The sequence below is a fragment of the Emydura macquarii genome, unplaced genomic scaffold (genome assembly GCF_026122565.2).
Source record: "Emydura macquarii macquarii isolate MOO-44397 ecotype Brisbane River unplaced genomic scaffold, CSIRO-AGI_Emac_v2 contig_1119, whole genome shotgun sequence".
Lineage (NCBI taxonomy): Eukaryota > Metazoa > Chordata > Testudines > Chelidae > Emydura > Emydura macquarii.
Genome location: NW_027131256.1, coordinates 17,439,180 through 17,466,520, shown reverse-complemented (window position 1 = coordinate 17,466,520; position 27,341 = coordinate 17,439,180). Strand labels below are relative to the sequence as shown.

Here is a 27,341-nt window from a genome sequence, read left to right as displayed (position 1 = left end):
AGAGATGGGAGCTTTGCCTTGTTATTCTGTTTGTGAATAACAAAAGTGCTGGAATATGATTACCTGAATGCCATCCACTCTCGTGGAACCAAGATGCAGATCTGAAGAGATTCTCTCAAGTGGCCAAATATGTTACCTGAGACAGAAAAAGGACATGCTACAGCTCTTGAGGGCCCTTCATTGACAGATGCTAGTGTATAAATATCACACTAGTGTAACATAAATAGTGGCTGAGACACTGGAACAGCCCATCCAAAAATCTCTAGAATCCCTACGAGAATTGCTGTGACACTGCATGAGAATAAGTTGCTCATTGCTTGTCTTTGCTCACTCTCATTACTTTGGCTAGACTTTTAAGACATAAGGTCATGCCAACAAATGATATGCCCATCAAAACGGAATGAATCATCTTCCTATGTTGCCCACCATATACATAATTTATTTAAAAAATTCACTAAGAATTTGTAATAGAGAAAGTTTTACTACCCTCTAACAGATGGAACGTCAGTCTTATGGAAGTATGGGTAATCACATTGCCTTCTAGTGGTTTTCCCATAGAGGTTAAAAGACTGAACACTACTCCTACCACCAGAGTTCCCTTGGTAGCTGAAGTGGTGGCTGCCCATGTTTATAGAGCAGTGGGTCTTGAGATCTGTCCCCACTGTTGACCAGTCTTGCATGACCATGATATGGAGATTAGTTGATGACCACAAAGCTCCTACATCCACAGAATCATTATACTAAAGAAAGAATGAGTGTATAATGACAACTTACAACAAAGAGAAAACATTTATGTAAGTGAGCACCTTAAACATAACGATGAAAGGAGATGGAACTTCTAAGCACGTATATAAAAAGCAAAACCATACCAGTATCAGCTTCATACTTTTACACCAGTCCCTTCTCTTGAGAGTGGTTTCACAGCTACTCATCCATGAAAGGGAGCTATGACATTTTTGCTGAAGGAAGTAATTTTATTTTAGTTACTACCTACAGGGCATTTTAAATAGGGCCATGGGAGCTGTCTGCATAAGACTCTAAAAACCAGTAGAAAAAATCCACCAAACCCACTACATCCCCTCAGGGCTCAGGCAGGCAGGCAGATCAGCCAATGAGAGCACATTTTGACAGATGTTGCCTCACGTGTAAGATATCGTTTAAACAAAATTATCTCCAGTCAGAAATAATGTGTTAGGAACTCATTGACACAATTTAAAAGATGGGATTAGTGAGTGTGTACTCCCTATGCTCACTGCCTCAGTCTGACAAAGTGATTCCTGACAATGAAAATAAGTTTCACTTTTACCTGAGGTTTTTAATTTAGTGGTAGGAAACTGTCAGTATCTGCCTCACAAATTCCTGCTGCAAGGAAGTGTACAGTGCAGTATACGACCTTGACTTTGGTAATACTTCAAAAGTTAAATAAATGTCCCACTGGAACCATATTCTATTCCAAGACAGACCTGTCTACTTAAACCAGATATGGCACTTGGAGGCTTAATAATACCCTTGCAACATTACTGACCACAATCCCACGCCTGTGGTGAGTGGGCGGGTGTGTGTGTGTGTGTGTGTGTGTGGGGGGGGGGGTGTTGCCCTGTCTTCTCACCCCAGCTCCCAGCTGGGAGTGGGGTCCAGCTGCCCAGGCATCTCGCCCTCACCAGTCACTTTGCCAGAAAATAGGTGGTGTTGCTTTCTCAGTTTACGCCTATGCTTGAGTCAAATATTTGCAAATTGAAGGGATTCAGCAGCTAGAGAAAATCCACCCAGTTTTCATGAGCAAAGACTTTTCTTCAAGAGATAACATTTTGTTTAACCTATTTTGGCTTTTTAACACAAATTCCCCAGCCTGCAGTTCAACACAGTTCTGTGACTCGAGGTGCAGAACCCAACCCTTCCAAAGGTATTCTTCTTCCTCTGCCCCCACAAGCAGCCACTGCTAGGCCGCATCTACAATGAAGATTTTCAGAAATTCTGCTATATTTGGTCTAGCACTGCTCCATCAGACCTAGCAACAGTGATTAGCTAAAGCAGGGCCACACAGTAAAAGGTGTGTCTACCACAGTTATCAAACTCTGCTCCGAACAGAATTACTCCAGTCCAGTGCTTTCCCCAGGAATTAAATTGGGGGGAAGGAAGGAGGGGTTGAATTTACAGGGGGGTGAGGGCCCACGAGGGGTGAGACCATGAGGGCGAAGGTGGGCTGTAGGGCATCACAGTAAAAACTGAAAAATATTTCACAATCGTTTTATTAGATTTAACTCCTGTTTTAAAATCAGCACGCAAATTGAAATTGGCGAGTCAAGCCTGCCATGAAGCAACCTTCTTGGTTTCTTCTTGTAATTTTGAACAACTCTGTTAATAAACTTCTCGAATGCAGTGCGGTCATCTTTGGTGGCTTCTGGTGTGTCTGGTACTTCTAGTCCTTCGTGATACACTCATGATTAGGCAGAAGGTGACATCTTTCAGTACACAAAGTTCTATGCATTGAGTAAAAAAGAATGCTAAACTAGCTGTTGTGACTGGGAGTAGCAAGAGATGAATTCCTACTTCTTTCATCCCAGGAAACATAGCACAAAGTTTGGATCGAATCATTAGTGATGATAAAGAAAAAGTTGAAGTCAAATCTTCCTTCATTCGTCATAAGACATTCCCCTCTGTGTTCACATTCTCTATTCAGTCCTGATGACGTAGGAGCCCCATTACTGGTAGTGCCTCACTCCACTCAGCTGTCAGTGTTTTATAAGACAGGCATCTGTTAAAGCTACACAGAGACTGAGTAGAATCCAGGAGTCACTGTTGTAGATTGTAAGAATCAAGTCTGTGTACTTTTTCAGATGGCTCAACAAACACTTCTTGTCCTCTTCACTTAAGGAGTCAATATAAGTGCCTTAATTAGTCAACTTCTGACCTGAAGTCTTTGCTTCTTCTGGTACATTTTCAATTGATCTCTCTCTGATTGATCCAAGTGTAGCTTCTATTGCTGGACAAGGACCTACTACTGTTGTAGCAGATGCCTGGATGCCATCATTTAATGACCCAGGTGGTTTCAACAGTAGACTTACGAGAGAGAGAATGGCACCAGCACCTTGTGCTGCCATCGGCCACTGTGACCCTCTGCGAGTCAGTCTCTTGAGATACCATCCAGTTCTCAGCAATTTCACCTTTCAGTGGGAGAAACTCACTGCTAGTGCCAGCCTGGCTATCTCTTCCACAAAAACCCTGTTCCACAGAAGGCTAAGCACTTAGACCTGATTAGGAGTGATTTCAGCTCTAGTGGTCACTTACAAACACAGAAGCCTCTCCGTGGAGCCTAATCAGCTCTTATCTTTAAACAGGGGCAAGAGGCAGGACAAATAGTGCCTGTGATTGTTAGGCAGAGCCCGCACCACCAAGCAAAATACCGTCTCTCTCTCCAATGGGGCATCCAAACCCTGTAAGTAGCGAGTGCAGTTCAATTGAGGGTGACAGTGCTTAATTTGTAATGAAAGAGGTGCTGGGGCTCAAGCACGTTTTTTACTTTCATAACTGATGTGGCAAGCACAGAAGCCCTGGGGCTATGAACTGCCAAACCAAAAGGCGCCGTGGCTCAGCCCTGGCACAAATTAAGCACTGAGGGTGACCCCCTCAATCAGGACAGGCTATGTACAGCTCTGCTGCCCTTTACTCATACAATAAGGATAACATTTCATTATTCCTGCATGCAATACTAAAGTAATTTGTAACCCAACACAGCCCAAATAGATCACTAGGACAACATGGCTCTGTCTGCTGGATAACCAAGGCAGAGCAGGTGTGTTCATGTAAATACAGTCTGGTGCTGTAGCCTTTCCCTCACACCCTCCAGCTTATTGCCAGCTGTCGGGGGAGAGCTCATTCAGATCTTGCTTACAAATCATAACATGAAATTATTAGGTTGGCTGAAATGAATGTGCCGACATTGTCATAAAAAACAACAGCTGTGTGAGGAAGCTAGTCTTTGTTCATACTTTTCAAACCTATTATGCTTTTTCAGATACAAGTATTTTATTGTATACTGTTTATGCTTTTAAAGTGTGTATTAATGTTTCAATTTCAATTTCCAACCAATGACTAAATTGGCAACACTGCATGTAACTAGTTGATCACTGGGGGTGAGGGGGGGGGGGTGAGGGGGGCAGGGAGAATTCAGGGGAGGTGTATACGCCACCTAAGAGGGGTTTAGGGAAATCCCTGATCCAGTCCTTCCACCACTGTGAGTTCTGGGGGAGTGTCCAACGAGGGGAAAAACACGGGGGCGAATGTTTCATGCAGGGGAAAGAGCTGTTAAGGGTGGAAACAGAGGGGGAGATAAAGTTATTTTCTTCATTTGGAACCAACTAATGCCCCCAGCCTTTTGAGAAATATTTGTAGCACTTTCAAGTTTTATCCTAGTGCTTCTGTCTTGACTGGGTTTGCTATTTTACGCATCTTTTAGGACATCTGACTGCTTCCCTCTCTTATTCCACATCTTACCAAGACTGGCATATCACTCACCTGAGAGATTTTTAGTCCCCTAGCAGAGCGGAACAGTCCCTACTCATTTGTGAGTGTAATTTTTTTCCACTCTAATCCACAGAGGAGAATTCCTTTTGACAAGCCAGAGTGAGTTTAATTGAGCTATGTCATATGCCATTAGATAAAGTTTCAAATTTGGCAATCATCAAAAGTGCCTGTACTTTGGCTTTGCATGTAATTTTTACTAGCTTCCTACATGATTTATCATCATTCCATATAAAATAGGGAAATTCCTTTTTTCCATTTGCCAATACAAATACAAATAATGGCAGAAAGGTACAATGCTAATATTTAAGCTCCATAATTACACTGTAATACAGACATAAGCCCTTTGCCCTGTCTTCTCTGCTTTTCCCATATGTAGGGGCCAGTGTATGCTGCATATAATGTGATCGTACATGGCTGCACAAATGATCCCATCATTCATCGCTTTTCCAAAAGGCCACATAAATCTCAGTGGGTACTGAATAAATCCACCTAACTGGGCATTTTCCTGTCATCATTTAGCCCCTCACCTTGTCCACCCGCCTTTGAGCATTCCTTCTCCGTCTGTACATTATCCCCACAAAGACAGTTTGGCACATTTGCTGAACCTCCTTCTGTACTGCTGCCCTTAAAGGAGAAGTAGGAAGCAGTGAGGGAGATTCTTTGCAATGCAGCACAACAGCGACTGACCTTCTTCTCTCAGGCTTAGGCTACACTAGGAACTCATGTCAATATAACTACTTTGTGGAAAATCCACACCCCAGGCGACGTAGATATGCTGACCTAAGCCCCAGTATAGACAGCGCTATGTCGATGAAAGGGTTTCTCCTACTGACATAGTTACCGCCTTTCAGGGAAGTGGAGAACCGACACCAATGGGAGAAGCTCTCCCCTTGGCATAGGTTGTGTCTTCACTAAGTGTTACAGCGACACAGCTGCACCAGTTCTGTCCCCCCACTGCAGCACTGTAAGTGTAGACAAACCCTCAGAGGAAGAGGGCAAAAAGTGCTGAAGCACTGTCGGGGGGGGGGGGGGAAGAGAGCAGAGGAAGGTTTGCAGTAAGAGGAAACTACTACGCACAGCCCTTCAAAAGTGATACTCTGTTGGGCAGCTACCTCCTCTTGCAATCTTCACGCTGCTCTCCTCAAAACAGTGTGTCTCAGCCACCTTCTGACGCTTGTGCTACTGCATGAGCCCCGAACTTCCAACCAGCCTAAAGTCTTTAAAAAAAAGAGTCTTCCTTGGACCTCCTAGCTTCCCCAGGAGCAGTACCCCCTTCTACAATGCACATAACTAATGAGTATTCGTTGCAGGTTGCCATTTTGTGGTGCTTTAGACTTAGGATAGGTCTATACTAGACACATAAGCCGACCTATATTAGGTCGACTTACAGCCAAACCACCCTCCTTGGGTCAGTGGTATGCCTCCTCACCAGGAGCGCTGCCATCGACCTAAGAGGGGCAGTGTGGGGAGCTGACAGCCCCGTCTCTCAGCTCCACTGGCAGCTAGCTCCCTGCCAGGAGCCTGGCTGCCCCAGAGGCTCCCGGCAGGCCGCCCTCCCCCCATGCTCCCCATTCCCCACCAGGAGAGGGGAGAAAGCCACTCAGGGTGTCTCGCCTCCCCATTCCCTGCCAGGAGTGGGGGGAAAGCCGCCCAGGGCTTCCTGCCCCAGCTCCCAGCTGGGAGAAGGGTCCATTCTGGTCCCAGCTCCCAGCCGGCAGTGGGGTCCAGCTGCCTAGCTCTCCTAGGGAACAGGGGGCAGCTGGGCTCTAGCTGCCCAACTTTCTTGTCAATTTCACGGATCCTGCCAAGGGACACAAAGGAAGGAATGTCTACACAAACACTGCATGGCTACACCGACATAAGCCTTACGCCTCTCGAGGAGATGGAGTTATGTCGGTTTAGTAGGGCACTTATATCAGCGGAAGGAAGGCTGACGTGTAGACCCTGACATAATTAGGTCGACATAAGCAGCCTTTCATCGACCTATCTGTGTAATATAGACCAGCCCTTACTTAAAAACATTCTTTTGGGAGATTAATGAAGGATTTCATAATCACTTAACACTGCAGCATGACACAGTGCAGATCTCATATAAATCAGGAGGCCTTACATAATTTAGGTCTAATGTGACACACGGTACACAGGGACTTGCCCATATGCTGTGATTTAGAGAAGCCTAACTTTCAAGAACTCCTCTGTTGTGCGTCTCCCTGAGTTATCTTCAACTATACAGCTTAACCACGTTTAATTTCATTCCTGAGTAAGTGAGATTCTTGGTTTTCCATTTCAATTCCCACTGGGCAAATAAAACGGATGGAAAGCATTTTGACAAGGGTATTGTGATTTCATCCAGTTGACTTTGTAGCCTGAGAGGACTCCAAATTCAGATATTATATTTAATGTTTTCAGGACAGATGCTGTTGGATCTTTTCATAGGAGTAGAATATCATCTGCATACATTAGCAACTTGTCTGCCTCCTCTCAATACCCTTCAGATCCTCCTTGGTTCTCAAAGATACGATGGACAATCAAATGCCAGGGGGGCACACCCAAGCCCAAGCCTTGGTTCCCCACGCAAGGGGAGAGCAAGACTGTAGAAGCTCACACAGCAGAGCACCTCACCACATGTGCATGCAGCACATCCTCAACCCCAAGGATTCAGGTCCACCACCACACGGAATCATTAATCACTGCATCTGTCCCAGCGTGGAGGCCCCTGAGTTTTGGAGGCGACTGTAGCCTCAGGCCTACAGTTACAGCTCTGGAATGGCTCCACTTGCTGCTCTATTGTTTTAATGGGGTGGGATTCTCTCCTTTCCATGTGGCCTGCCCAGAGCCACTCTGTGCACAATATAAGGTGTCCAGTGATAGTAATAATGTGACATCTTCATTTTGAAAGGGAGGGGAAAACCTCTGCATTGCTATGAAATAGCTTGGGAACTCCAGCAGAATAATATAGAATAATGAACTAGCTTCTGTAAGTGTGAACTATTACCCTTTACATTAGATGGAATCAGAAATGTCCAGCCACATGTCAAAAGCATTATACTGCTGACCAAGGTATCTTCTACCTCTAATACTTCCCAAGAATGGCATATCACCTTATCAATTGCACACTGTGTACACTCAGTTTTACTCTTGCCCCTGTAGAGTCACCTAGATTCCCCGGTTTGCATGGTCTTTTACAAAGCAATGGGGGAAGAGAAAAAACATTTTGAAAAATAGGAATGCAACATTGTAAAACCACAAAAACTGGCAGGAGAATTCATGGGGGTGTGGAACTAAAAACTGCTTTTGAGTTATTTTTCAACAACAGTGTGTTGTCTTTGTCCCTTTACATTGGGAATAGTTAAATGTTATGTATTAAAGTCACTGCTCATGAATTTTAGAGCCTTGTGAAATTGGTATATATAGCATGGCATAGCACTGGGATCCTCTCTCCCTACACACCAGATATGATATCACAAATTCACATAACATTTCATAACCCAGTGAATAAACGACTTCTCCAGATTGTCTGTAGTGCTCATTATGACTGCAATTATGTAACAAAACTCTCTGAATAGTGTACAGTTATTGCAGTTATTAATCATTCTGGTTTTGTTTCAAGTACTTGCATGATAGCCTGCTGGATAGCCTGCTTTATGCCACAAACTGAATGTCAAAGCTAAACACGTGCCTGTGAATCTACTGTTTTAAGACACTTTCATCATAATTTGCCCTTTCAATTTATATTCTGATGATCTGGAGAAAAAAAAAAAACAACATGAAAAGCTGGTGTCAATATAGTCGCTGACCTTTGCAGTAAACAGAAGACAATTTTTACCAGTAAACAACTTGGCAAATAAGAAACCTGTTTCACCAGAACTTGGAGTAGTCCCTGCTTAAGAAGACGGACTCTGCATACAAATCAGATTTTACAGAAAACCAGTAATTTCTGGACCTATTTGGAAATAAAAAAGGCAAAGACCTTGGAAAATGACCTTTCGAACCAACCACTCCTGAGCAGAGTATTTTTGAAGCAGTTTACTTTAAAAGATGTATGATTTAAAAGAAGAAAAAACTATAAATTGAACAACTTGAAACACTTCCCCCCTGCATCCTGTACCCAGCCACCCTGACTCCACCCTTGTTCCCCCAGGTTTTCTGTGCCAATGTTCCAGAGCTGGTGTGCACCATCATGGGCTGGACCACCAAGTATATCTGGGCGCATGTGCTAGCCTGGATCCAGACCCGAGGAGGATAGGTGTGTCCAGAATCACCACCACCCCAGCTACCTGGCAGATTTATGCAAAGGAGACGTCCTAATTTACATAGACCGTGAATATGCACAGGTCATTTGCATAAATACCCTCATGCCAGCCTTCCACTTCCCGCTGCTTCTTCCACAGCAAGGGTTCGAAACCAGAAGTCCTCGCTCCCAGCTCTGCCTGCTACTCTAACCCACTAGATCCCACTCCTTCCCCGGAGCTGAGGCCAGAACATAAGTGTCCTGTCTCTCTCAGCACAGTGCCCAAACCCACTAGACCACGCAGCCCCCACTAGACTTAACCCCATTGCGCAGCATTGCCCCAAAACCAACCATAGCCATATTTATATGATAGTTCAAAGACACCTACCCACACACTGCTTCCTGCCGATCGCTTTCCCTCCTCTCCCCCTTCCGGGAAGGCCTGCTCTCCTACTTAGGCACTCCCACCTGGCAGATTATATATCACCTGCTTTGCTATAGGACTCCTCACAGCATCTGCCTTAGACCAGGCAGGAGGGGTGGGGAGAGCGTTCCCTGCTACCCCCACCCCTCCAGCTGGACTGCACTGGGATTACTTAGGGCACTGGCTCCATCATTCACACACACAGTTCTGCAATAGCTTTTTTTCAGACCACTCAATATGTGGACGTAACGGATACTCCGGACGGTGATGGCTGACTGGCAGATAAGCTATGAACAAAACTAGCCCCTGCTAGGGTAATGGGGAGAACCCTCTCTTCCCAACACTTTGATCCATGCTAGGGACATGAGCAAAGTAAATTCGCTCCGGTTCCTTTTGCTTTGCTTCCCCCATGCTGTGGGACCCCCCGCCTCACCTCTCTCCTGCGTGAGACTCATCCCATCTCCACAGCCCCACACCGCTGAGCACTCACCTGCTCTCCATACACCAATAGCATCCTGCTTCCTACACACAGCTCCTTTGGGCTCCATGGGCTGAATGCACAGAAGGGATTTGATACCTAAGTCCCTTTCAACACCACTGTGATGCACAACCCTGTAGGTGCCTAAATACACTTAGCACCTAAGTTTTGGGAGTAAAAGTTCTCTCAGGCAATCAAGTGCCTATCTCCCACCTGAAAGGAGCACAGCAGTCTGGAAAGATTGAGAGCCACTGCTCTAGTCAGTCTTTCGTAAAGTGTCTTTATCAGTTCTCACTGAATGTTTGTAATGCTGGCACAAGCCACTGTTGTAGAGGTATTTACAGCACCTGTGGTGTGGGGTGAAAGATATGTGGAGTGAGAGGAAGACAGGTGGTATGTTACTGAGGAACATGGGGATTTGATCATGGGTGGAGGGTGCTACATTTTTGATCAATGACTTTTCTTGTTCACTGCTTGTTCGCTGTCTTGCTGGTGGTCATTCCTGTAGCCTGTACTGACTAGTAATTGGCACTAGTGTGCCAGAGATCTATGCTCAACGCATCCTATGCATGCCTGTCTAGTGCAGAGACCTTTTCATGCTCAGTACCTGCTCTTGCTTCCACAATGTGCCAAGAATGGACTTGATTAATAAAGAACTAAAAAAGGGTAACGTAATTAATGCAAATCAACATGGGTTTATGGAAAATAGATCCTGACGAATCAACTTGATAACTTTTTTAAATGAGATTACAAGTAAACAATGTTGATGCAATATACTTAAGACTTTGGTACGGTGTTTGACTTGGTACCCCATGACATTTTGATTAAAAAACGAGAGAGATAAAATTAACATGGCACACATTAAATGGGTTTAAAATTGGATGATGGAAGCTCTCATGTAACTGTAAATGGGGAATCGTCATCAAGCAGATGTATTTCCAGTGGGATCTGTTCTTGGCCCTACACTATAACATCTTTGTCGATGACCTGGAAGTAAACATAAAATTATCACTGATAAAGTTTGCAGATGACACAAAAACTGGGGGAGTGGTAAATAATGAAGAGGGCACCTCACTGATTCAGAGTGATCTGGATCACTTTGTAAGCTGGACGCCAGCAAATATGCATTCTAATATGGCTAAATGTAAATGTATACACCTAGGAATGAAGAACATAGGCCAAACTTACTTATACTCTATCATGGCAAGCAGTGACTCTGAAAAAGATTTGGGGATAGTCAGCTGAACATAAGCCCCCAATGTGACATTGTGGCCACAAGAGCTAATGTGATCCTTGGCTGCATAAATAGGGGATTCTCAAGAAAGAATAGAGAAGTTATTTTACCTCTATATTTGCCATTGGTGTGACTGGTGCTGGAATACTGTATCCAGTACTGGTGCCCAAAAGGAAGTCGATAACATTGGAGAGGGTTCAGGAAGAGCCATGAGGATAATTAAAGGATTAGAAAACATGCCTCATAATGACAGACTCAAGGAGCTCAATCTAAAGATGAAGGAGGTGACCTGATTACAGTCTGTAAGTATATCCTTGGGAAACAAGTATTTAATCTAGCAGAGAAAGATATAAAAAGATCCAATGACTGGAAGTTCAGACTGGAAATAAGATGTACGTTTTTAACGGTGAGAGTAATTAGCCATTGGAAAATTTACCAATTTGGTCCATTTGGAACCTCCATCACTGACAACTTTTAAATCAAGATGGGATGTTTTTCTCAAGATCTGCTCTAGGAATATTTTGTGGAAGTTCTATGGCCTGTGTTATATAGGAGGTCAGACAAGATGATCATAATGGCCAATTCTGGCATTGGAATCTAGGAATCTATGAATAAGAATCTGCTGGGCCAGGGCCTGGCATCATGACTTATGGAGTCTAACATGTGGCATCCTCATCTGCTGCCTTCATGCTCCAAGAGATCTAGTTAACTCTTGTTTCATCTCCATCACACCCTAGTGCAAGAAAACCCCAGGGATCATTTTTCTTTTCTTCGTGTTTCTCTCATCCCCGAGTTATTCATAAGCAAAAAGCAAAGCTGAAATTTCCTTTATAGAAAACGATATGAAACTTGTGCATTGTACTTCGATGTACAAAATGTCTCTGTAGATGAAATCATTACATTGTATATCTGTTTTCCTGTCAACAAATTCTGATTATTAAAGTATTTTAGGATTTTTTTTTCTTAAAGCAACTTGTGTTTCATTTTGTGCTATTAGCAGGAATGTGAGAGTATCAGGTTTGATACACTGACTCCTTGGGACCACTTCAAAGCCAGCAGAGGTCATGCAGCCCTACAGCCCATTGTGAAAGAGCAGTTAAGTTCTGTGTAGTTTTATTTTGTGCAGGTCTGTCAGATGAGACCATGGCAAAGGTCCTGTCCACCTCAGGTGGACACTGAAGCTCTTCAGGCATTATTTTGTAAGGAAATAATAACCAAAATTTAACCAAAATTTCCTCTCTTCCTCACTATACAGCAAGATCTGTGCTAGCTGGCTGCTGTCCTCCACCCCGAAAGCAGCTGCATTTCTGCCATGTCGCTACATAGACGGTTACGGCCTTTTGGAATCTTCAAGATGAAATATATAAATAAGATATTATGGAAACTTGTGATCTGGAATACATTTGCTTCTGTGGATTTATATATTAATGGGTTCCACATGGGTCCAGACGCCAGAGGTTTGTGCTAGCAGATCCAACTGCAGGCTTGAGCCACACTGGATATTGTCCTATTCCCAAATTAAACCTCAAATGTAATGATCATTTGACAGCATTTGATGTACCAGTTCAATACTCTAAGCCCAAGCTGCTTGGACAAATATTTGCCACAGATCACATATACATACAGTGTATTAAAAATAAATAAGAATTTGTCAATGTGACTTACAAATGCCTAATACATGCCACCTCAACTAAGTTTTCTTTAGTTTAGCTACATACATCGGCCCCCATGCTTTCCCCCTTGCTGGAAGTACTAAAAGTTCATGTCGCTGGATACCAGGAACAAGAGTGAACTCATTGGAAACTGCATCGGCCAGTTCACCTATATCCACAGGCAGAACATTACTGTAGGAATTTAGGATGTGATTGATTACATCACTGTTTTCTGCCTTTGAGAGCGTGCATGTAGAATAGACGACAAATCCTCCAGGGCACAAGGCTTTAATGGCAGACCTGTAAGTAACCACAAAAAAACAAATTCAGATCAGTCAGACTTATTAAACAAAGAGTGTTAGGGGAAAAAACCAAACAAAACGCACACAGAAGAAATAAACCTTCAACAAACTGTCACAACTGAGCATTTCATTGATAACTCAGGGAATTACCTGTGTTACGTTCTGTTCTCTCATTTACCTGTGTATTTTCAACTAGGATATGCTTAAAGTAGTATTTAATTTATTATTCCAAAACATACTTCAGAATGATCATCTTACTAATGTTTAACCAGTACACTATGGACCTGATTTTCAAATATGGGCATGCACAACTGCATGCCTAATTTACATGTGGCAGTGTTGTGATTGTGCATATGAACTGGATGATAGAACATAAAACTGGCCAGCTAAATACTTAGTTGGCCATTTGCACATGCAGATATCAAATATGCACATGCAACTGCAGTAATAGCATGGAATTATTAGGCTTGCAGTTTGGTATGCATTTCTGCAAATCAGGCTTATTGCCCTACTTGGAAGGTACCCTCCTACTGTATTATCTTACAATCTCCCTATGATGGGTCAATAACTCTGCTTGCTTAGTAACGCAACATATTTAGAGGCTGATCCAGACGCTTTTCCATGTATTTAACAGCTGCAGGATTGGGCCCTTAATTAGCAAATGCTTTTTTGTCTAATCAAATGGATCTAATTGCATGAAAGCTAAACATTAAAATGCACAACTGCACAGTTTACAAAAACAAAACCATAGCAATTACATACAGTCGCACTGTTAGAAATGACGTCTGTTATTTTCCCTCAACCTCCACACAAGAAAAAGAAACAAGGACCGTGTTTGCTTTCAATTAAAGCAGACATGTTGGATCTTATTAGGAAGGGGAAAAAATACAGGCCGGGAAGTTCTTAAAACGTTGAAGAGAGATCTATAAGGGACATTCAACTATCACAGATGAAATGTTATGCAAGCGATGGAAAAAAGCCATTGATACCATCTATTTTTCCAATAGTATTCTTCATACCTGTCATCACTAAATGTTTAAGAGTTACTTTTGCTGGTAAAGCTGTTTTCTTAAAACAATCTCTCTTCTAGCAACTTTCACCCTGAAGGCTCCTAAGAGTGATTTATAAACTGATATTTAAATAGATCACTTCAGTCACTACTGGAAGATAGCCATCTCTGGCTTGAAACGTGCCCACTTCAGTAGCTGGCAACATTAAATGCAAGTTTACTGAAGCATACCTCTCCCATTTGAAGTGGCAGTTGAATGTAATTTTCAACTTGGAATAAACCACCCAACATTTCCAGAGTGCTGTGCAAATATTAATGGATTCATGTGGTCAGGACCTAGTTTTATATCTTCTCTGGAAGACTACACCTGCAGAGACAGCATTTTCTAGGACCATACTGGCTTACTGGTTCAGCAATGATCCATTGGGAAAAATTCTGCTGCCACTACCACCACCTCATCCTATGTAACACCTTAGTGTTCCTTACAGGAATTTTACACACAAACTAGCTTAACCTGATCATGCTTCACTTTTGAGATCTGATGGGATAGGTCATATTCATATTAGAATATACATCATCAGTATATTTGGAAAAAGTGGGAGTAAGTGATATATGATGTCTCAAAGAAACAGCTATGATAGCATGGGAAAAAGAGGTTCAACCATTTCTTTTTTTAAAATACTGCTCTTATAGGGTCATGGAAGAATAAAGTAATATTCTTGGTACTGGTTTTTCATACAAAGCATAATGATATTTATATCCTAAGAGCATAATTAAAACACTATTCAACTGGATGCTTTGTTTGAAGGGAAAGTTAAAAAGAGGTATAATTTCACATTAGACAAATGGGGAGGAGTTGTTCAGTGCAACTCCCACCTGGCAGATCAATTCGGAATGAGAAAAGATGGAGGAAGGAACACAGCCCGTGAAGAAAAGATCGGGCTCCTTCAACTTGATTGGGAGACTTTCCCCCTTTATTGACGAAACCTCAATAAACAGAAGCCCAATCCAAAAAGGGTTTAAGATAAGTCAAGGTTTAGAAGAGCTCTACACAGGAGGGAAAGCCCTGCCCAAGGAAGTAAGGAGACATAAAAGGGAGTAACTCTTTCAGTGAGTGTTATTACAGTAATAGTTATTACAACTTTCGGAGTGGGTGTTGGGGCATAATCCTATCAACCCTCTATTTTGTTTAGGGTGCAACACTCACTCCCTTCCTCCCACAAATCCTATTTAGATGTGTTACCAGGATGAACACATGACTTCCTATAGTAGAATCTAATGCAGTGCTAGCACACACATTTGGGTAGCTAACCTCAAAACAGCCATTTCTCCACATAATTCTCAGCAGGAAAATAAGGGCGTAACGCACCAGTGTTGGCACCAAACACGCTGCAACATCTCTGTCCTTTCTATCTTTCTCACCCCCATCCATTTGTCTCTTCAGCCTCCTTCTCTCTGCATTTGTTTCCATTTACTGTCTGCAAAAGAGATGGGGCAGTGTTTAGGCCAGCCAAGCCACCAATCAAAGTGCACCTAGACTAGTGGAGGACAACTGGCTGGAAAGAAGGGCAACAATATATATTTGACTCCTCACAAAAAAACACTTTGAGGGAAGTGCTGTAAATTAAGTAATATTCTTTCCTGCTTAAGGACAAGTTAGACCAGGTGCTTTAGTGCCTCTGTTGGCTGCCTGTTCTGCTTTGTTTTCATTCTATCATTTGTAATTTATCTGTCTGAAATGAGTTAGTTAAGGATCAATTGGCAGGACTGTTTTCTAATCCAAAAGATTTTGTGGTAAAGTGTCTCTTTGGAATTCAGGCTAATATCTGACACTACAGCACACTATTTTGAGAGGGGATAGTGCTACCTAGTTAAACTGCCAGTTTTGCTTCTCTGTCTGCTGGGTGGGGGAATTTTTGTAGATAATAAAAGTATTATCATGAAAAAAAGAGTTGAAGGATAATCCCTATGTTGTGATCAATGTTGTTTCCTGAATTTAGATCACTTCTTTTTGGACAGACATTAGAGATGGTGAAGAATTCGTGAATGCAGTTCAGCATCAGGCAGACCCTATATAAACAGGCACCTGAGAGGATTAATCACCTGCATATTAGCATGCAAATAGAATTATGCACAGTACTGTAACAAATGCTATTTTTAGGGGTCAAGGAAGTGCTGAGATTTGGGGGTGGGCCATGCAAGATATCATGTGTATTACTGTCGTGCCTAAAGGCCCCAACCAAGATGAAGGCCCTGGATGCTGTACCAAAACACACTGTAAAAGCTAGCCCATGCACCAAAGAGTTTACACTATAAAGAGACAAGGTATTCAAAGGGTAGAAAGGAAGTAGTACTACTCCCTTTCTTAAACACGAGGAACCCAAACAAAGAGATTAAACAACTTGTCAAAGGTGACCAGTCAGTCTCTGGCAGAGCTGGGAACCGAATCTAGGTCTCCTGTCCAGTCCAGTACCTTAATCACAAGACCATAAACACAACCCCAAGAGGGGAAAGCATCAACACATCTTTAAACCTCTAAAATGGAAAAAAGGGCTAAGTTCTAACTTGGGATGAGGTGTTTGTTGGGGAGCAATCCCCTCATCTTGAAAAACATATCTACTGTACCCATTTGCACAGAGGTAGATCTCCCCTTCCTTGAACAAAGGTTTCCAGATGTGCAAAGCCATGTGGCTCAGATTACAATCAAGCTACAAGTGTGAGATTTCGCTGCTAAACATAGAGTCTCCTACATTTATATAGCACTTCTCTTCTAAGAAAATCCCAAAGGGATTTACTAACTTTAAATACACAGAAATCTCTTCACTCATCACTGAAATGCAGACAGCTATGAGGAGATGCCACCAGCTGTTCAACAGTACAGTAAAGAACACTATACTGCAGTTTAGGAGAGGAAAAAACTTAAGCAGCTGAAACTGCAAGGAGAATTACAGTAGATAAAATACAAATACCAAATAGGGATTTGGCCATAACTTCAAGGTTACCACTCCTGCACTTAAAGATCCCATAACACCTCTCACAAGAACAAGTAGTCAAGACCTTGCCCAAAAGACAGCACTTTAGCAGCACAGCGCCCCAACAATATTATGGTGGAGCAGTGATTCAATACTGATTCAAAGGAAAGAACAGCACCTTTGGAATGACCAACATAATCTCCTGCAGCAAGTCTTGGAAATCTCACATCAAAAATAGACCAGCTTAGAGACCCTGTCAAAATTCACAAGTTTAGTGATCATGTCCCAAAATGGTCAGACTGCAAAATAAAACCAAAAAACCTGTTTTAACTCTTACATCACGATTTAGGTTTAAGAATCTAAAAAGATTACTTTCTAAACAAGGTTAAAAGGAGACAGATACAGCCTGTAATTGCTCACATAGAACTCATTCATTAAAAATCCAATCCTATCAGATGCTCAGTGCCCTCAACTACTTATACAATTAATGGCTAATCAAAAAAAAAAAGTCTAAGGCACTTGGTACTTATCATGAGGTGCTCTCCACCTTTAAGAAAAGGGCACCAAATCTAAAAATGTAGTACCATAGTTCACTTATACATCTACTACTTATTTCAAAATGTGCACGATTAAAATGGAAGCAATGTCTGAAGGGCCCTACACATCAGTAAAAATAAAATGAAACTACATTGCTTTAAAAAATTAAACGGCAATCATATTTGTTTCTAGCAACATTTTCCCTTAATTACAATTCTTAAAAAATAAATGAATTTTTATTAAAACAAACTATTAAAATATAAAACTATCTACACTAAATGTGTTTTCAAAACTGTAAATCCAAGTTCCTCTATTCATCATACTGGGTTAAAAAAATATTAATTTTGCACATAACTGAAATGGCTTGGAACTGAACCTTTGATACTGAAGTTCTAGTTCTAGTACAGGAGGGACTGATACTTTAAGCCTCATTTTGACCTAAATTTTAAAGTAATCCTATATAAATTCCTGTAAGACTCTTTGGGTAAAAAGCCATAAAAAAGAAACCTGTGACTGTTTATTAACAAGGATGGGCAATTGTTAACTGCAGACTCTCTAGTACTTTTGTTGTACATAATCCTATTTTTGTTTTATAGACAAGAGAAACCATTAATAGCACTACAATTAAAATGCCTACCAACAAATCACTGCTATGAAAAGGTGACCTGCATAACAGTCTGCAAAAGAAGCTTCCCAGTTTGCCAAGTAGGTACCCAAAAAAAATCTCACCGCTTTGGAAGAGCCAGATTTTGTAATTTTGTAGCTTCAGAGGCTACAAGCTGTTGAGCACAGAATTTTACCTATATTTAGGATGTTAAAAAAAGTAGTATGGTAAATTGCTGAGGCTCAGCTTTATCCCTAACATGCATCTTTCACAATTTCCAGGCCTACTCAGAGATATCCTCTTCCAGGTAGTAAGGGTTTTCAGGCAGAAAATGCACATCTGTATGTGTATAGGAAGAGAAGATGCAAAAGATGCCATTAGGTTTTATAACATGAGTAGGATGCAGGGAGAAGGAAGGGAAGAGAGGCACTGAGGAAGAAGATAAAATGTTTAGCTGCAAAAATGAATCCTCTCCTGGGTATCACATGTTACTTTACAAGATATCAGAATACTACGATTTATGGGACTCACTGTGGTATCAAATTCTCAAAACAGTTTAATAATATTTTCAACTTCTAAAGGCCTGGGACTAGGAAATAGCAAATAAGACTAGAGGATAACTGGCAGATATGTCTGTGGAAGCTTGCAGGGTGCTTGCCGACAGTATGTCTGGTTTCATCTAGTGATATTAACATTTTTGGATAACTAAATTCGTCTTTAAATAATTTAAATCTCTCCAAGACAGACATATGTAACAGTAAGGGCATATCAGTATACCATTTTGCAGATGGATGTTTAGCAAGCTCAGGTACAACTCTAATGCAATTAATAGGAGAATAAATTTTTCCCTGTGGTAGAATTTATACATTTACAAACAATTGATTATCACTCTTTTTTTTTTTTTTTACTGAATACCTCTTCAGAGTCAGTTTTACTAACATGCATAATTGAATTACAGAAGTCAGAGCTGGGAAAGAGCTATTAAGGTAATCTAATCTGATGCCCCCTGACAAGGCAAGGTTGTTGGTTATGATTTTGTAAAAACTACATTGTATTTTAACCCATACATAATGTTTTCTTTGGTTGAAGTCTCAAGATTTACATTAAATGTAACAGGAGAGGAAACTGACACTTAAAAATTAAATTAGAAATGAAAAAGAAAAACAGAGCAGTAAGATGACTTCAATATCTTAAAAAGAAATAAAAAGATCTGTTGTAGAGACATGCACTCAATGACTTTGAAAAACTGAAACACTTAAATGTCACAAAAACTCAGGAGTCATTAATGTCAAAAAGTGGGTATTTCACACTAAAAGTAAATGAAACAATGTGATAGGTTGCCATTTTGTCCTTTTTTAAAGACATGGCATTACAAACACAGTCTTTTATAAAACAGACATATAAGTGCATATCAAAAACAATATGGTATAATATTTCATGTTACAAATCCCACATCCCCAGACTGCTCTTTCTATGCTTGATTATATGTTCTGCATCTTTTCAGAAGGGTCAGCATTAATTATATCACTAATATAACCATTTTCAGTATTAAAAGAAATATTAGATGGATTTCAGGGCAACTTACAAAAACAATGCAGCATTTCAATAGTGCCATCTTTTGGTCACTAGGCAGAAAATGGATTTTTCTGGTTTTGATCAGGAAAAAAAAAAGCAATGAATCCCTTCTAAGCCATTCATTCAGCAAAGCATATGAAGTCACCTTTAATTCATCCATAACCTGAGTCATTTGAGATGATTAGATCATGAATATTCCCCTCCCCCTTTAAAAATCAAATCGAGACCAGTTATCCCAGGGTCATGTCAGTTATATATAGTTTGTCCAAAATCAAGCTGTCAAGGCGAGGGAAATCCTCTGTGTCTACAATACCTAATTCACAATATATCGTCATGACAGCAAGGCATAGGGAATGGCGTGACATTAGTACAAGTATTCTTTCTGTATCCCAAGCATGATGTTTTCCTCTCTCCTCATTATAGTGAACCTTCCTGTTATCTAGAGACAATACCATTCCAAACACCATTCAAGGTAAAAATAGGAGATTATATGGAGTCTTCTTTTTAAAAAGGAAAATATCACCTGTTTTGTTTTCCCCAGCAGCCTGAACATTTTGAAAGACAATCCCCTCTTTCCAAGAACAAATAAAATGAGTTTGAAAAATTATTTAAAAAAAAAAAAAAAACTTTCAGTGCATGATTCTGAGCCTTTTTCCGACTGTGAGGCAAGTCCTGGAGATGATCCTCTTGCTAGCAAGAGCGCTACTGTGTGTCATTTACGACACTACAAATACATAAGCCCTGTACCAGAGACCGATAACCAGTTTCCTTCTTGACCCCGTGCTGGTTTAATAATCAGAATCAACTGTGTAACATTCAGATATTTTATTTCCATATTAAATGTCACCCAGTTTGCAAGCTCCCATGCTGAGTTTCCATGCTGCAAGCATCACAAGTGGCAACGCTATTTTATAGCGAGACAGCCTCCACCTGCAAGAGTCATTCCAGATATGCTGCAGTGACAAAACTTCAATACGCTAGTCATGTCATCATAATGGAAATGGTTTCTTCTCTTGCAAACTTTCAAATGCCTGAGCTGAATGGTCTTTTTTACGCCAACAACTCAGTTCTCTACTCGATAAACCCCATGAACAGCCATGGCCCAAGCAGAACTTCCTCTAGTCAGGAAGGGGGAACAAACGACTCACAAAATCTGCTAAGGACTTCATCTTGCAGCCCTAATTATCCCAAGCAGCACTACAGGTGGGATATTAAAAAGCCCCAGAGGGACTTGGGGGCTAGAGCTGGTTGAGAATTTTCTGACAAAACAGGTTCTCCTCAGAAAACGCCCATTTGTCAAAAACAAAAAGCTTCACAAAAACATCAGTTTGAACGAAATTCCAATGACACGGGCACAGGGTTCTGTCAGAAACTTGTCTGATTTCCTGCCATCTTGCCTGGGGGCTCAGGGCTTCTAGAAACCGCTGCTCCAGGGCAGCCCTGCCACGCAGACTGCCCTGGAGCCCGGAACCACAGGTCTTCTGGGCTCCCTGCTCCAGGGCAGCTCTAGTGGAACACAGAGGCCCTGAGAACAGCAGCTGAGCTATAAGCCTGGAGGCTTGAGTTCCTAGGGTCAATTTTGTTTAGAAACGTTTGAAACGGTTTTCGTTATTTCAAATGAAATTTGGGGGAATTTTCCCTTCCTTCAGATATTTTGAAATTTTTGCTTTTTGTTCCAAAATGGAACGATTCCTCCCCCCCCCCCCCCCCCAGAATTCCCCACAGATGGAAAATGCCGACTTTTGACCTACTTAAAAGCACAAGTCTCATTGGTATTTATGCTCCTAAATCACTCAGGAGCCTTTGAAAATCCCACTCTACAGTGATGGGCATTATAGAAAACCCCTAAGAAAAATTTGCATGTATTCACTTAGCTACAAAGTCAGTTTTCACTTACAGAACTATAAGGATAAACTAGATTTTTCAGTCTTTGCCTACTGAAAAACAAAGATGCTAACCTTCCATTCTTTTCTCCTTTTCTACTAAACTTGGGGCTAGTGAAAAGCAGCAAACTGACATCCAAGGAGACTGAAAACTCCCCGGTGCACCGAAACATGCAATTAAAAACCCGCGGCTGGCACATGCCAGCTGACTGTGGCTCGTGGGACTCAGGCTAAGGGGCTGTTTAAATGCAGTGCAGAAGTTCAGGCTTCAGCTGGAGTCTGGGGACTAGGACCCTGTGAGGTGGAAGGGTCCCAGAGCTTTTAATTGCCATGTACACATACCCCATACATTTTGTTCACTCTCCAGATACATTCAGTTCTTGCCCTCTCTGCTGAGACTAACAATAGTGTCAAACTAATATCAATGATGACATTTTTATGATGTGAACACACACTTGTTCATTAGGAAATGAACTGAGACCACCAATTCCCATGTACACGTGTCACTGAACGGTCTTTAAATAGTAAAAGCTTTGAGGTCACTAGTGGCTTCAGCTGGACTTGAATGGAAGGGCCCGGTATCCAAATGCTACTCTCTTGAGCTACCCAAACCCTGAGATACAGACCTTTTGAAATAAAATTATTTTCTGGAGTAAATCACTGCTGCTAACTGCGGCTTATAGTTTTACCCTGGCTACACGGTTTGTGCTGATGCAACAACACTCATGGCTGGTCACTGATGGCTAAAATAAGAGCAAATCCCCACTGCAATAAGACTTTAGCTGGTGAAATGAGTGACAGAAAACTTTAACGGGACTAATGTGCTTAAAGTTAAGGACATACTTAAGTGGTTTACACTCTGGTTCTCATGCAGACCATCTGATCAAAGAGGGACAACTAACAGCAAGGAAAGACTTATGTGAAAAAGATACACATAATCAGAGAAATCATGGGACCACTCTTTAGCTAAGTATGGGAGAAGCATTCAGTCTGTCTTTCAAAACACCAGAAGGCAACAACGGCAAAAACCATACACAGCAAGACTTTTTTTTTTTTTTTTTAAAAGAATAAGAGGCTTACAAAAATAATACGTGAAAGGGGCAGGGTCTTGTTTTTCTCATCATCACAAAATATTCACCTAAGTGAGGATCTTGTGTAGTTATCTGTGTACCTGGTACTGTACTGCCTAATGCAATTAAATGAATGAGTTAGAATTCCCAGGAAAAAAAACCCCAAGAAATTAAAAACACTAAACTTTTGCTGCATTACTGGATGCTGCTATAGTAAAAATAAGGTATTTTACCTATTCCCATAGAGACAGAAAATCCATCTCCTCTCTGAATAGAAATGAATGGAAAGGAGCGCTATAGTTTATTTCCAGTCATGTTAAGCACATTCACCACCTCAGTGAAAACGCGTAAATAACCTAGAAATTGGGGGAAGGGAGGACATGCAAATGATTGGAAGATATATCTGGTAATGTGCAACATTTATTATGTATTGTATGCCCTTCTTCAGTCAAAATGAATACATTCTTCAATGAGACCACATCACTATTTTTCAGCTGCTAGGGAAAGTAGATAAACATACAATACCTGTGTTTTGAAAAGCAGTAGATTTTGCTCACTCTCTTTCAGAGGAGGGAACATTTTCAAAAGGCTGGACTTGAGGGGACAGTGTAGGTTAAGTGGCATATTAGGGTACTGTAATAGCCATTCACCTGGGGGAAATGGGCTGAAAATCCTACTTTACGACAGAAGGGCAAATGTTGAGCTCATCCTAGTCCGTCCATTTGTGTAGATCTCTAAGCCATCACGTAATGAGTGTGGCTGCATGATCAGCAATCTCTGCTCAAGGGAAGCCCAGGACTGAAGCAGCAAGAGTAACACAGAGAAGCTTTGTGCCTGGGTTTAACTAATGCTATTAATTCTGCATATTTCTGAATTGGTTCATCTTTTTTATTTCTAGTGAAAGCATGTGTATGGAAAAATACAGAAACAAAAAGCACAAGTGGTTTGGGAACCTCCTGGCTTACAAAAAGAGATGTGAACAGAAACCATTTAAAATACTGTATTACTAATATTCAAAGTAAAACTGAAGTTATATATACACACAGGCACATACACAGTACTGCACTACAGCAATTCAGTTGCACACAAATAATAATAAAAATACATATTATGCAGTCCCTGTCACGGTTCCACAGTTATGATTGAATTGTGTACTGTACTTAAAGCATGGGTTTAAACCCTTCATTACATACAAAGAATAGTGTGTCCTCTCCAAAATTTCAGCTCTTAATCTGAGTACAGAATGAATTTTCCAAAAATTTACAAATAAATTGAGTGACTTTAAAATTAAAATAAATCCTTTAAGAAATTTAGCATTCTGTGTCATACCATTTTTCTGTCTCAAACAATTTGAATAATACAGACTCTTCAAACTTCCCATATAGTTAAAGCACACTGAAATCCTGAGCGTTGGTTACATTTAAAAAAAAAAAAGGATTATCACTTAATTTTGTCCTAAACAATCTTAACTCTGCTGTGCGGTGACATCATAAACTAAAAAGAGGAGGAAAAAAATAATCAAATTTGCCTTTAAAAATCAGCTTAATATAATCTGGGCCCACAAACACTATTATCCAGTAATCATAATTGTATGGTCATCACAAGTTGTTACTAAAGGTGGAATTACAATTGTTTGGCTGTCTTAGCTCTGAATTTCTATACCTTAACTTGAAAGCTGATTGAAAAAAAAAAAAATCACAAATTTTGGACCAAATTTGACCTGACAGTATCAACTTCTCTCATTTTGCATTTCCACCATTTTATTATTATTCTCTTTCCTTCTCTACTTAATAATTACAGCTGAACTATATTAATGCTCAGTCCTTACATAGAGCTTTCTATTAACTAATTAATCCTAATAAAATCTCTGAAGGAGATGGGAAACTGAGGTAGACCATTTAAGTGACTTGCTCAAGATCACTAGGAAAGTCTCTTATCAGAACCAGGTTTTTGAACTCAGTTCCTCGATCTTAGTCACACACACAGGCCTTCAGAGCAAGTCTCTGACAGTGAGTAGAACTGTGTTCTATTATTATCACTGCCAATGAATTGCTGACCCACCTTGAACAAGACATTTAGCTTCTCCCTGACACTGTTTCATCTTTTCTCTCCTTTTTCTTGAGGGGGTCTTATGAGAATTCATTCATGTTTGTAAAGCATTCTGAGATCTTCTGATAAAAGATATTATGGAAATCCAAAGTATTATTAAACCATTTATTGAACTCATTGGTACTATGCTTAAATAACTTGCTGAATCAGGCTCATAATCCTTGACATAAGAAGCCTAACATCAATGATTTATTTCATAAATTCCAAAATCCAGACAAGTGAAAAATTACAGTGCTGAATTTACTGTCTTATTTGAGCCCATGGGAAGGAAAGATATATTAGCATTTTCTACTGGAAGTTACAGATCCAAAATATATTGTCCTCACAAATCCAAATTTTTGTTGCTGCTACATCTTGAGGTTAGTTCACTGCACGTTCAGCAGATGTGATGTTTTTCCCCTCTAGATTTATGGATAACTGCATTAAATATTATTTGGGGTGAGAGGCACTTTTTTGGCTGGCTTTTTTAAAAACAAGTTTCCTGCTGTCAAGAGTTTTCTATATCAGGATTATAATCCAGAATGATTTATACAGATTTGCAAAATTTCACTGAATGATGTATGCTTCCTTTTGCTAGAAGTTCACAAATTAGATTTTACATGTCAAATATTGAAAAGAGAAAACTGAAGGAGGTCAGTGTTTCAAATGTGATTGATTTCTTCAAAGGAAATGGGTGACATGATGCATTACTGCAATAAGACACTCATATTTCTGTTATCAATCATAGGTTTCTGTTAGGCCTTTTTTCTCTGGAAGTCATGGAAAAGTATCGTGCACTGCTCCTTCCATAAAAAACGCTCTTTAAAAAAACCTGCACCATTACTTTATTCCTCTTTCAATTTGCCTTCACAGCAGGATATTTTTGAGGTGAATCACTGTGCGCATTTAAAAGTTTAGTATTTGATCAATAGCTATAAAACAATATACAGCTGCAGAAAATATTTTTGGAAAGACAAAAATAATTCTTCTTTAACCCAACTCTAAAAAAATCCTCATTTTATTATGTTGTATTTCATTACTTAATTATTCAAGTTTCATCTTTTAAAAACTGGTTTCTATAAAACATATACAAAGACAACAGTTGTATCAGTAGTAAACCAAAAGGCCTTAATAGGAAAAAAAATATTAATTTTCATGTGGCTGGAAGCCAAAACTAAATCGCTGCTGAAATAATAAACTTTCAGGACCGCTCTTTTTTTAACAAAATATTGTCAAACCAAATCTGTAAAGTATTGTGGGGAAGTTTGCATTGCTGTTTCTCATGCTCTGGATAAAGAAAGTGCTTCAGTTTTCTGCACTGCTGGCCTAAAACCTTGTATGGGAACTAAATTCCTTTTCAAATAAAATGTATAGCAAGGCTGATTTAGATTAAGTTGTGATTTTTTACATAAACACTGCAATTTGTATTACTGCTTAACCTCTTATTTATAGGCATCCGGTTCAATTCAGCAGCAGTAGCAGACAAATTAAAAATTTATGGTTCAATCATGCAAACACACTTATTCACATGGGTAAATCCACTGCGTTCATGTGTGTAAGTGTGGACAACACTGGACCCTTAAATTCCTCCTGGTAACAGTCCAAATAACACCGACAGCGAGGCAGAACAATCTGAGATCTAGTGTAACAACTCCAATGGTAACCATCGCTGACTGGCACATTTGTGATCAATTTAGCCAAAAAGTGAACCTCAAGTGAGAATTCTGCTGAAAAGTAACCAAGAAAAATGCCTGATAAGAATTTCCACTATCTGACATGGTTATAGACCACTTCACCGGAAGTACACATGGATTCTTCAGTGTAAGCAGACTTTATAAAATGGTTTTTAAAAACAGGTATAAAGCTATACTTAAACCTCTGCTTAAAATGAGGAATATGGCAGGAATCAAAAATACCTCTAAAGCCACAATGAACTTTTTATGTACTCCTACTATGTGTGTTTGTACCATAGCAGGGTACATGTTTTTGAATCATTCTGCAATTGAGACCAAATATTGACTCTTAATGACGTCAGGAGAATGGCATGGATGGTATGTCAGTAGAGAATTTGGACCCTGGTGTTGATATTGCTGTTCTACATTTAAATGACTCTGAATTAACTCTTATATAACTTTACATTTAAGCAAAAAATGCTACTGGCGGCAGCACATTCTGCACTTACCCTGGGGAAGGAGTACTGTACATGAAACTTGGGGTACGTCTACACTGATGGCGGCAAAGTTGCTGCCGTGAGATTGATCTTTCTGGATCCTTCGGTCACTGTAGACCTGCTCAATCGATCAGGAAGTTGACGTAGTAAAACCACCTCAAGTGGCGTAGCATCATGTCAACTGGAACACAGTGAAGACACGACGCAGAACGGAAGTACAGCAGTCGATGGGGGTTAGAAAGCTACTCTCTGTAGCTTGTGTAACTCCCGTCGACTTCCGCCGAATCTCCAGGTAAGTGTAGACCAGGGCTTGTATTTGGTTGTTAGACATACCAAATCTTGCCACAGTATAATTTAATTTAATCAGGAGAAAGCATCTTTAACAGCTTTTCCTTCCACTTCTCACCTTAGTAGCTGTACCTGCAGAGTAGATAACGCCTTCCTTTGGATGAGTCTAAGTGTAGCCTGCTGAGTGTCAGAAGAGAATAACCAACTTCTGTCGTTTGAACATGGAGCATCCAGCAGTACCTGTACAGCCAATGAGTAAAAGAATGAACGAAAGTATTAACTGTAAAGTAGTTAACTATC

General features: G+C 40.6%; 1 protein-coding gene across 1 annotated transcript in view; it reads right to left on the bottom strand.

The window, feature by feature from the left end:
- Positions 1-10,238: 10,238 nt before the first annotated feature.
- NSUN3 (NOP2/Sun RNA methyltransferase 3) overlaps positions 10,239-27,341 on the bottom strand; it is a 28,162-nt gene continuing 11,059 nt past the window's right edge. Inside the window, exons 5-6 of the mRNA XM_067546410.1 lie at positions 27,160-27,281; positions 10,239-12,843 (exon numbers count right to left, since the gene is read on the bottom strand). Coding sequence (XP_067402511.1) covers positions 12,582-12,843; positions 27,160-27,281 — 384 coding nt within the window. The 3' untranslated portion in view covers positions 10,239-12,581. The remainder of the gene's footprint in view (positions 12,844-27,159; positions 27,282-27,341) is intronic.